At 45.9% G+C, this 11846-nt stretch overlaps 1 protein-coding gene across 1 annotated transcript in view; it reads right to left on the reverse strand.

Annotated features, from left to right (window-relative positions):
• Positions 1–11436, reverse strand: part of LOC144179207 (ornithine decarboxylase-like) — a 35275-nt gene extending 23839 nt beyond the window's left edge. Inside the window, exons 1-4 of the mRNA XM_077707470.1 lie at positions 11237–11436; positions 9095–9191; positions 4642–4718; positions 1449–1615 (exon numbers count right to left, since the gene is read on the reverse strand). Of these exons, the coding sequence (XP_077563596.1) occupies positions 1449–1615; positions 4642–4718; positions 9095–9191; positions 11237–11320 (425 nt within the window). The 5' untranslated portion in view covers positions 11321–11436. The remainder of the gene's footprint in view (positions 1–1448; positions 1616–4641; positions 4719–9094; positions 9192–11236) is intronic.
• Positions 11437–11846: the final 410 nt, after the last annotated feature.

Here is an 11846-nt window from a genome sequence, read left to right on the forward strand (position 1 = left end):
CTTGCACGAGAGACATCATCACCTTTGATGACCAGACTCTTGGTAACTTCATGTGGTTGTCTTGGTCACAAGTTGGTATTGCCGAAATTTCTTGCTCCCCATTTGAATCCACGAGTATGTGCGTGCGTTGAAATATTTTCCCTGCAGTGGTTGTTAAGCGGTTGCGCTTCTCTAGCACGCGAGTTTGATTTCAAGCCACGGCAGCCGCATTTAGATTGGTTCGACATCTAAAACACACGTACATAGACATAGGTGCGCAGCTCCAGGGTTTCTTAGTTAATTCCTTCCCCGCTAGGGCATTCCTTGTAACCGTATCTTTGATATGTTATACACCAAAATACAAAATCTTGGTGCAGTACATGAAATGTCATTAAAATTACAGTATAGCGACTATCAGACCTAGCAAAACACGTTTTTAAAACAATGTGTACAGCTAACATCAAGAAGCGCGTAAAAGTAAACTCAAAATATTCGTTTTTATGCTCTTTTGTACACTTCACGTCGGAACTTAACGGCCGGGCCTATGAATTCAAGCCCGAGCCCTGCCCGGGCCCGTGGTGTCGAGCCCGAGCCCGGCCCGGGCCCGCCGATAATTGACTTCGGGCAGCCCGACCCGGTCCGCGTGCCGGGTCGGGCCTGGGCTTACGGCCCGGCCCGGGCCCGTGCAGTGCTCTAGGGAAGACAGCGGAAGGTTTTGCGTGGCAGCGGTGGCAAAGGAGTTTCGAAGACACCTGCAGCGAAGCAAGGGGTACGCGGTATGACATTAGAACGAGACTGAATGCCCTATCCCAGTCGGTGTCGTGTGAATGAAAAGCTTGAGCAGCGAACTTAATCGGGTAAAGGACGTCATTTATAGCAAAAAAGACGTGTAAATTGCAACAAGTTCAAAATTTTCAGCTCTGGTAGCATGGGGCGGAAGATATGTGCACCATTTGCACAAAGGACATGTGGACGTGCGGACCCTGGTTGGGCCGTACGCAGTATTTCACAACTTTGATTTTCCTAGTCCACACGCTGTGACCTACTGTGCACGAAGGCTTCGCCGGCCAGAATGGGGATCCCTTCTTGCACCATGGAACGATCTGCCGTGGCTCCTCTAGCTAGACAGGCGCATTTCCAGCGCGCCTAAATAAATGTAGGGGCTTTACCAGGAAAATAAACCGGTGCATTAGTTCGGTTGCGTTTTTCTCTGAGGCTGCGACATCAGCTCACACCATAAAAATTTCCGTTGCACGTAAAAGGATGTTAAAGGTTACCAGTTTTTATGACTCAGCTTCCTTTTTTCAGTGCGTGTTTATATTCCAGAATTACCGAATTAAGGTATGGGGATCAGAAAGCAGGATGCTACGGCAACGTTCAATCCTCTTTCATTTGGTTGTTTACTTGTAAAGCGCGTAGGTATTTTCTCCTACTGCATCTAAGAAATTGTGTAATAGGAAGAGTACAACCTTGAATTCTTGTCTGAAATCTTGTGGAGTTCCTCCACGCAGTCAAACGTCATTAAAGTGATTCCAACACTTTTGGCATATTCAAGGTGTGAAACTTGCTTGGCAGGATTCGCGTATAAAATCCTATTGGGGTCCACGCCACACTTCAGCACCAACTGAATTTCCCGCTGAAAAAAAAGAACGACAATTCAGAGCCCTTTGACCTTCCAAAGAGGGAAGTCCAGCTAAGTTAGCGCTCAGGTTGGAGTTACTGGGCTCAGGTTTAGCTTCACTGAGGATTTGCTATACTGAATACAAGGACAGTGGCCGATCTCTATGTCACTGATTAAGGACACACACTATTGGTTGGTAGACACAATGGCGTGTTATTATAACGTGGCTACGCTAATAACAGCGCAGTCTCTACTGCGCCGCTTAGATGGCCGCTGAAGAACGCGTGGCATTGCTCAATGTCACGAGGTATCGAGAGGCCTTGCGTAGTGAGGAGGACACACGACTCAGGAGGAGGTGCGGACGATCGGAAGGTGTACAGTTAACCGTGGATATAACAAAGTTGACAAAAACTGGCATTTTTTGTTACGTGCAGGTTTTCGTTACGTGCAGGTTCCCAGTTAAGGTTCGCGTGAATAAAGCACAAACAAAAACAAATTGCTCGACATCAGTGATGGCTATTTCAGCCTTAAAGTATTCATTTCACAGTGAAACATAGCGCGATTCGTTCCTGCTGCTTTCCCACGAACTTAGTCACTACACGGCACTGCAAAGAAGCAAGGTCACGTAATCCCGTATGCACAAACGTAACTTAACTATCACTTTTGCCTTTTGACACTTTTTGGTGCATTAACCCGATTGAAGGCACAAACGTATGCTGAACGGGTGGCTTTTCGTGAAGTTAATGCTCATTGCCGCACTGAAAATGGTTGAGGGGGTGCTAGCTGGGATACTGTACCGGGTGGCGGCGTTCTTCTTTCTCGCCGGCGGAGACGGCATTCAAAATTGCAAGCTTGCCTTGAAAAGGCAAAACTTCTCATTTCATGGCAGTAGAACTGAGTACCGACGAACCGCCACCACGGACAGCAATAGAGACGTGCGGCTACACGCCGACAGGCGGGCTTAGCTCCTAACCCACACTTCCCTCACACTGCAAACGCACGGTAGTTTGCGGTGCAGGCGAAGTTCGCTAAATTATTGCCCTTCTCAAGCCGATTTTTCAGAAAAAGTGCAAAAAAACAATACTGTAGCGGATTCGTTACATCAACGTTAACCATCGCGTGCCTTCGTCACACAGCGGTCGCAAACACATGGGTTTCAATGGGGCTGGAAATGGAAAATTGAAAAGCTTCATTAAATATGAGAATTCGTTACATAGCGGTTCCTTATATCCAGGTGTAACTGTATAAAAGGGAGCTGTAACCATACTTCCTACGTAGGCTACCATGCCGCACTGTGTACCACAGGATGTTGGAAAGCAAGCGCACAGATACCAAACTTACAGCGATTGTCTTAAGGTTGGCTAGACCTCTAAACAAAAAAGCATTATTGGGAAGAGAGTTCTCCAGGGCGATATAACATTCTTATACGAAATATTGAGGCATTAAGACCTTTCTATCAATTTTTTTTCCATCCGCTGAACACAGGCCGCTGAGCAAATTGCCGCCAGCGCGAGACCGTGGCATCCTAGCCTTGCATGTTCACTCTAAAAGAAAAAAAAACTTGCTGTGACAAATGGAGTACCGTTTTAATTTTAAGGTTTTACGTTACACAACCCGAGTTTTATTTTCAGCGAAGCTTACATGGCTCGGATTCGATGTATCTTTTGTGTCTACGTACAATCTTGGTCACAGTTAGTGTGAACACGGGAGCGCGTGTCATTCCGTGCGCAGGAGCCGCCTGTCGGCGTTCCGGGTAACTTCGCACGCATGCGCAGTTCATTTGCAACGAGGCTATGTAATGCGCGTGTGAATTTACTCGGAACGCCTACAGGTGGCTCCCGCGCATGGAATGACCCGCGCTTCCGTGTTCACCTTAGCTGTGATCAAGATAGTACGTTTGAAGTGCCAGGTGTTCTATAGTGCAAGGTATTAAAGATTAACGCCCTGGTGTGTGGTCTGTGAGCACACGGCAACCACTAATGTCGCACGCCGTTCAAAACACATGATTAGGACGTCATGCTTGTATGACTCGTCACATGGATATGCACCTAAAGTAGATTAGTTATTATTACGTACTATTTTCAAAACCAAAACATGACTTACAGCCTAATCCTATAGGTGGAATTCATTGAAAAGTTTAGCTGTCAATTTCTTCGCTTGGCAACACTGTAAACGGCCACGAACATGGCGCGGCTTGTGCCACTGCACCCGTACGCCGAAGAAAAAAAAAAACACCGGCGTGCGTCGTCTGCTCCGTTTCAACCTGATTCTCAACGGTGGTTTCAACACAGATGTCATTAACATTGCAGTCGAGACATTACTTCGCGTTCGGTGGGGTAGAGTTTGGAACACCCGGCACAATTGATGTGCTAGCACAGACAAGTACCGCCATCCCGCGGAGCCTCACGTAACCAGTAACGGGGCGCTCACTTGGTTGCCTGCATGCGTGCCTCGACAGTGAATACAAGCGATACATCTCATCTCGTTAATGGAAATTTTTAGCTGATTTGTTATCAAGAGACACTATTTCCAAGATTAGAATTGTTATGATGAAACCGTACGTTAGTATGTATGCCTCTTTCCTAGGGGTGACCATCATCAGCCCTCAAGAAAAATAAAATTTGCTCGCACCTTTCACCTAAGGTATGTGTCACCTTTGTACCGCGGGTTAAAAGTTCCCGGTCATGTTCCTTCAGAATGGAATGGCTCAGAATTTTTTGAGAATTACATTTTTGGTAAGAACTCAGACTCCAAATCTATGTAGAGTTTAAACGCATACCCACGTCTGGGAAAGTAATTGGGGTTGCCCTTGACCTCTCGTTTAAAATCCTGTGCCTACCTCCTATTTTTATTTTGCGCTTTGCAAAGGCAATATTCGCACTAGGCTATAGATAGTTTTGGCAGGGCAAAATCCGCCATGTCCAATGGAGGCCAATTATTGATGTTTTGCCAATACTTCCGCTAGGCCACCTGAGCTTAACCGATCCTTGAGAATGTCTGAATTTGCAACAATAACGAGAATGGTTCGGTTTTTTCCTCACCTTGTTCGAGCAGTCAAAATTAAATCCCTCCTTTGCAAGCGTTTCAATGATTACAGGATCCGTGTTGGCTTTTATAGCTGAAAATGGGCATAAAATCATTAAGGAAACGATTTTGCATGTAAAGACAGATCGAAATGCACATAACTCCGCTAAACGCGAAGTCTATATCATCGTTTCTAGTTACATATTACAAAGGTTATGACAATTGTAGAGTAGGAGATCAGTGTACCAAGCACTTTATTCTCGCTCACAGTAAAAAACAAAAACGTGCTTAAAAATTACTGATGATTACAATACTTCCTAATGCGAAATTTGGGCGCAGCGCGAACTGCAATCTTCTCGGTCACGGTGCATATCTCCTGCGTTTCGGAAACTGATCGCGTGATCATCGAATGCACGGCGGCGCGCGCTACCCGGCCATTGTCTCGCAGCGCTTCGTGCCGAGTATGCTGTTGCAAATCGTTGTACCCCAATACGCCCTGTAGGAAAGCCAACTTTCTCTTGCGATGATGAATGATCGTGGGTGAAGGGAAAGGAAATCGCAAGGCTTTCTTGGGATGGATTCCTTTGTAGGTACGCATCATTTCTCTGGAATATCTGCAGCAGCTCTCGGCTGCGCACTCCTTCCGCCTAACGTTTGGGTTTGGGGTGTAGGCCGCGGATCGGTCCCTGCTGTTTGGCGTTCGCTTCGACCATGTCGAAATGGAGCAATCGCATAGACGCCGGCTCCGTAACGCGAGGGACCCAGGTTCGATTCAGGCCCCTGAAAGCCTTTTTTAAAGACGATAGTCTTTCTTGGGCTCCTAAAACTCAGAAATATTGGTTTGTCTGTCTGTCTGGGACTCGACTTAGCCACCCGGCTAAAGTGAAATAAAATCTGCGCAATATTCTTATATACTCAAAGCCAAATCTAAACGTCTAAGTCCGGTGTCAGTGTTCATACTTGCCAACATTGTTAAACAAGAACAAGACATTACGTATTTATAAGGCATAAAATCAATACATAAGCGACATTTGCAGTGTTCTTTTATTAAAAAATTTATGGATGCTTGGTTTTTGCGATAGCAGATAAAAATACTACATCAACGGCAGAAAATCGTCGCCTGGTGTTGCCAGCGCTACCACCTGGCTGCATTTAAGAAATAAAATGGCGATAGCAACGAAAGGTTCCACTAGATGGGATCCACGTTCCGCTTGGAACGCTCTTGCAGTAGGGCATCGCTGTTCTATAAATGTTGTAGGAGGGCCCCTCAATTCACGCGCATCTCCGCCGTACGGCAGCGCTCGCATCGAGACACCCGACTTGGAGCAGTAGAACGCGGTAAATTTAAATTGACTTGAGCAAACCTCTAGCGCTTTATCTTGGGAGGAACGATTCGGGAAAGGGACAGCATGAGGAGCGCTGGAAAGAGAAGGGAGGCCTTTAATTGGCAGGGGCGCCAGTCGACTATCGTTTTTCGGAGACAAGGAGAAGATACGCGGCCATTTTTTAACCACGATGCTGTTCAGCAAATCATATTTTTTTCCTGTCCGCAGTTAAAAATACCGATCGCGCGCACGTGAGCGCCTGCCTCACGGCGGCCTTCCGGCAGTTAAACAAACCAAGCAAGGGCCGAGCGCACGTGTGTGCTTGCCTCGGGATTACCGCCCAGCGTCCCTGGTCAAGCATACCCCCTCAGGGAGATTCGTCAAGATTGGCACAAAAAAAAAAAACTCCAGCTTTCGCTGTAACCATGGGAACACTTGCTCGGTACTAGAGATACACGTCATAGCGTACACCCCCCCCCCTCCCCAAGGTGATGTTCAGAGATTATCACTTGCAAAAAAAAATGAAGGAAGCTCACACTTATAGCAACAATGATGGAGTAAAGGTCGTTGCGGCAGCGAAGAAGAAACAAATCGGCTGCAATGGTGAACTTAAACCGTCGTGATGGTCGCTAGGGTTGCGTACAGTTTCGCTACCCTGAAGTATTACGCATTAGTGTGAGCTTCCTTCATTTTCCTTTCACTTCAGCCACGATCATTCATCATCATCGTCAGAGAAAGTTGGCTTTACTGCAGGGCGTATTGGCGAACAACGGCATCAGTGAGGACAATAAAGCTTCAATCTAAAACCGCCGCTCCAACCGTAATGGACAAAATGCTCGCGCGAAAGAGGCGCTCACGTGCAACTAAATTTTTTTCGGTGGAACTGCGGATTATACCAGCCAAAGTAGAGGATTCCTGCGCGAATAGAGACGCGTTCAGCCTATTGCGCCAGTAATTCATCATCATTGTCGCTGGTTGTCGTACGTAAACAAACACGGATAGTGAAATGTAGAAATGGCTCTCGCATTCACTTGCCTAACAGAAGAATTGATCAAGTATTCCGACGGTATTTACCACAAGGCGAAACATCTGACCGGTATCGAAACTTACGCAAATATCACTTGCAGTTGCAGTAAATCTAATTAACGTTTAAGAGCTAAACTTAGGGCCTCTTTGAAACACACGTACTCAGAAAGAGTTCCAGCATGCAGTTATTTTACATTGCTTTGATGTTTGTTTCAGAAAACTGCGTGCACGAGCTTTACCACTCCGTTTAAAAATTTTGGGCATCAGAAATCGTTCTGCGGAGAAGAGTATAATGTAGCGACACGTACTAGTTTTTACGGTTTCGGCATTTTCTGCATTCATAAGCGACCGTTGTCGCGACGACCGGTTTATCTGCATTTAAGACTCTGCATATAATCAGCCGATACATTCAAGATTGTTTGTACCCAGTCGTGCCCCCTTGTCGTTCACAAATCTGGTCATTTATGCTGCCACTAGTTTTGAAAACGTGGGCCTTTCTCTGCAAGAGAGGCCATGGCCACAGCCTGCTGCAGAGCACGCTTGAAGGGCTTATTCTCGCAGTCTTTCAGTCGCCTCTACAAATAAGAACGCACAGCGCAACTAATTTTTTTGGAAAAAAAAGACAACATGCTTATTACACACGTAGGCAACTTTTTCCAACTTGTGAGACATCTTGCGCATGTAGGGGAGAAGCAATTCTGCTTTCACTTGCATAGATCAGTACGTAGTCCACGTTGTGGCACGCGCTTGAGGCATGAAACAACTCGGTATTCTCAGCCAAGACAGGATAAGGAACTGGGCCGGTTCATTTGCAGTGTTCAACGAGTGCTGCATGAGTGCTCCACACGGCAAGCCGCAATAGCACGGATTGTAGTACGTTTTTTAGTGCAAACGCATCAGGCTTGGCAACCATACAGGCACTACGTGAAATCGGAAAACTGTGCGAGTACCCTGAAGCCTAGTACGGTGTTACGAACGCACACAGTAGTACATAACAGGGGGGCTGTATTTATACATTCATGAATTGATGCCGAGAACTGGGGTGCGCCGGGGTAAAGGGGGTTGTAGGGATGAAAGACAAAAATAACTGGCTGCCAACAAATAAGGGCTACCGTAAATTTCTTTTGTGGGATAAGCTACGCACCAAATACATACCGTTTCGAAGTATGTTTTAAAAAGAAAGATCAGGCCTCTTGCAATTACAGAGAAAAAAAGGAACTGCACCATCGGAAAGTTATATGGACTACGACGTCACCTTGAAACCTTCGTATTTGCGTAAATGCCTTTTTGTGGATTTTCGTTTTCGTCTTGTTTATCTTAAACAACTTTTTTTCTCCTTTTATGCTTTCCCTTGCTGGGGGATCTCACATAACAAAATCCTGCGTACACCACTGACGCCGAGTACGGTGCACACACGTTAAAGAGAACTAGCACCAGCCTAATGACGTAAACAAAACAAAATCAGAATTGCTGGCGCATCCACCCTAGGCAATCGGCTTGGGCAATCTATGGCAGGGCCACGTGTTAAAATAAGAGGAGGGCGCTTGCCTCGCTGATACAAAATCAGCGAAGCGAAGGTCCGAAAAGAACAGTCCGCTCAAGCGGAGGATCAGCTGATGTTCTGTAGCGCAAGTGAGCGTCCACATACGACGTAACTTTGGGGGAAAATATGCCCCAAGATCTGTCTTAAATGCAGCTGCCGTTTCCGTGAGAGCCTGCATATGGTGGTGAGGACTTGTGTAACTGAGGCCACTAACACGATAAATACTGGACTTGGTACGCACCCTTAACGCTGGTAATCAATGCTCCAGAAGTTATCGTTTAGAAATGTTTCCTAATAGAAGCTTTTCCCGAAACACCTACGAGAGGTTAAAGCTCTCGACTGGCTTTTTGACTGTAGCCTCTGTTCTGTTACTAAACGAGCGCTTAGATTTGGTGGCAGCTGTAAAATCCGTCCCAACCCCCTGCACGTATTTCTTGTCCCAGCAGGTCACGGTACCTGAGTACGCTGATCAGCCATTCTTCCCCTGTGCACGGTGGAATTGAGTTTTCTTAACGCGGGAAGACAATTTATGGTGAATTTTTTGTTCCGCACAGACAATTTTAGCAGATCTCTCACCGTAGAAGGGGGTAACGCGCGGCAGCTCCCTTCGCCAATCCTCGACACGATGTTTCAGCACGCGCAAGTCGCACACGTAGAAGTCGTTATCCTCTTCCTGGAAAAGGGGCAGTAAAGTGATTTATTGAAGCAATGTGGCTAATATTGTGGTGGTCGGGGGGGGGGGGGATGATTATTAACTGGCGGACATAGCCTTGCGTGGCATACCAGCAACTGCTTCCCCCATCAGCAGCTTTGGCCGCTATGAGTTAAAAATCAGCAGGAGTCACTCAAGCTTGTGTCCCTCAAAAAACAGAGAATCAGGCGAACATGTTTCTACTTGTGATTCAATGATCTTCAGGGAAAATCGATATGCAGGACATGCAGTGTTTGTTTTTCTTTGATGCAACCAACTAAAGCAGAGTCGCATGTGTGGAGATTCAAGAAGTTAAGACTGCCCCACTAAGACAGGTCCAATTCAAGGAGCTAATACAGCGCCATATCTTCCTCCACTAAATGATTTTTGTTTTCTTACACCACACAATCCACCATTCTCTAGTTCTTTAAATCTATACACGTAAATAAACCACTTTATCGTGAGAAATCAATTTAAAAAAGGTGAGAGACAGCGCGAACTAACGGGACGCAGACTAGAAGGCACACACACAGCGCTGACTAACAACCAAGTTTTATTGCTTGCAGACGGCGTAAATGAACATCTACAAAGCAATGGAAAGCCTGGGCGGCGTTTTACGTTCTCGGTTTCTCCTTTAAGTAACCATTTGTTCCGTTTTTGTTTCCGGAGATTCCGTAACCGGGATTCAGTGACACTTGATAAAAACCTAGGATGATATCCAGCACCAGATGATATCCAGACTGCCGATTTGGGCGTCAAAACAATGTTGTGCTGAGTGCTCGCACGACATAGTTAATGCTGACTTCAAGCAAGGCGCGACCACCCCTCTTTTTAGTGTTAGAAATCAGCATTAACTAGGTCGTGCGAGCACTTAGCGAAACATAGTTCTGACGTCCAAATCGGCAGACTAGAAGCCACTGGATATCAGCCCCCGTTTTTATCAAGCGTCGCTGAAACCCTGTTACGGGATCTCCGGAAACAAAAACAGAACAAACCGTTACTTAACAGAGAAACCGAGAACATAAAGCATCGCGCAACCGTTATTCCGTGCGTGCTTCAGGTGTCGCATGAAGTTAAGAAAATTGCAGAAGGAGGGGGCACAATAGTTCTCATAATAGACATAATAAACCCAATGAACTGAGCAAGCTATGTGCGATGGTGAATAACGATAGTATAAAGGGCAACTCATGTTAGACGAAACACGAAGCGAAGTACGTGGGTTACTGTTACTGTGTCATTTACGAAATCCCCCTGACATGCAAACGAAGCTATGTTGGTGAGACGGGAAGACGCATTAATGTACGGCTCCAGGAGCATGCAAATTCACTAAAAACGAATGTTGGCGGCCACTTGGCTGCGCATTGTCAGCAGTGTATGTGCGAACCAGAATGTGACCAGTGTCATATCATTCGAAGATATGCGGACAAACGCACAGGGGATATATATGGTTTTTTTTTCATCAGTCAGAGGGGCAACAAATGTGTAAGCAAAGCGCCTGTGTTTATCATGAAAATGAAATCATGTATCTTTGAAACGAATAACGGGGTGCTTATTAATGACAATGTGACAAGAACTTATGTTCTCTTCGTGTTATTCGCAACTTTTCTTTTTTTCCTTTCCATGGCTTTGTAAAAGTGTATCTAAGCAGCCTGCAAGCAATAGTACTTCGTTGTTAGTCAGCGCTGTGTGTGTGTCTTCTACTCTGCGTCCTGGTAGTTCGCGCTGTTTCTCGCGTTTTTAACATGCACCATGTTCTAATGCCATGTTTTTAACATGCACCATGTTTTTAACATGCACCATGCTTAACATGATCCCCGTTCTAAAAAAATCTGTTGATGAAAATAAATTGAAGGAATCATAAACGTCGCTGCCATGATGCATGGCATCTGGATTGACACTTTGAACGTGTACTGATTCTTCATGAGGCGTGATTATAGTCGTCACAATACACGTTTAGCCGCCTCGGTATGAACTGCATGCTCCTCACCACTGCAAAGGCGCGCTGGATACGCTTACGAGTCGCTCACCTGCATTTCTACGACATTCATGGCGATATCCCGAACACTTCCCTCATCATGGACGAAGAAGCTTCCAGGCTTGTCTTGCTCCATTTCTGCGGCTGTGTCAAGTAGGCAAATGAAGACAAGTGCAATACACAACTGATTTTAATTTCAAGCCAACGACAACCAGCCCGTCAATGGATGATGGGGGAATAGTGCGCAGACACCCTAAATTCTATCGCACAACCTCATTTTCCGAAAATAACATGTCATTAAAACAGGCTTGATTAGGTTGTGGTCACTTAGCACTTTTGTCGTCAGAGTGTGCATGTAATTTAGGCACGCTTTCTAGCAGTGCTTTCCACGCGAAAAATATTGGCCTAAAAGGGAATTGTGCATTCGAGTTTTCATCATATAGCAATTTACGATTTGTTGGCGACAAGGTGTGTTGGGAAAGAGGCAAGGGCTTTACAACTGAAGGCCCAAAGCATCAACCGCGCTAAAGGGCACAATTTAATGTTACTCAGCGAACAAAAGAAACAAGATTGAACCTAATTTGGTGAAGCTGCAACTGGATTATGAGGCTCCGCGCAGGGACGCGCCTTGTAGCCCAGGTGTACGTCTCAGCGCACAATTA

Source organism: Haemaphysalis longicornis, unplaced genomic scaffold (assembly GCF_048455015.1).
Source record: "Haemaphysalis longicornis isolate Haplotype H1 unplaced genomic scaffold, Haemaphysalis longicornis Haplotype H1 scaffold_4, whole genome shotgun sequence".
Classification (NCBI taxonomy): domain Eukaryota; kingdom Metazoa; phylum Arthropoda; class Arachnida; order Ixodida; family Ixodidae; genus Haemaphysalis; species Haemaphysalis longicornis.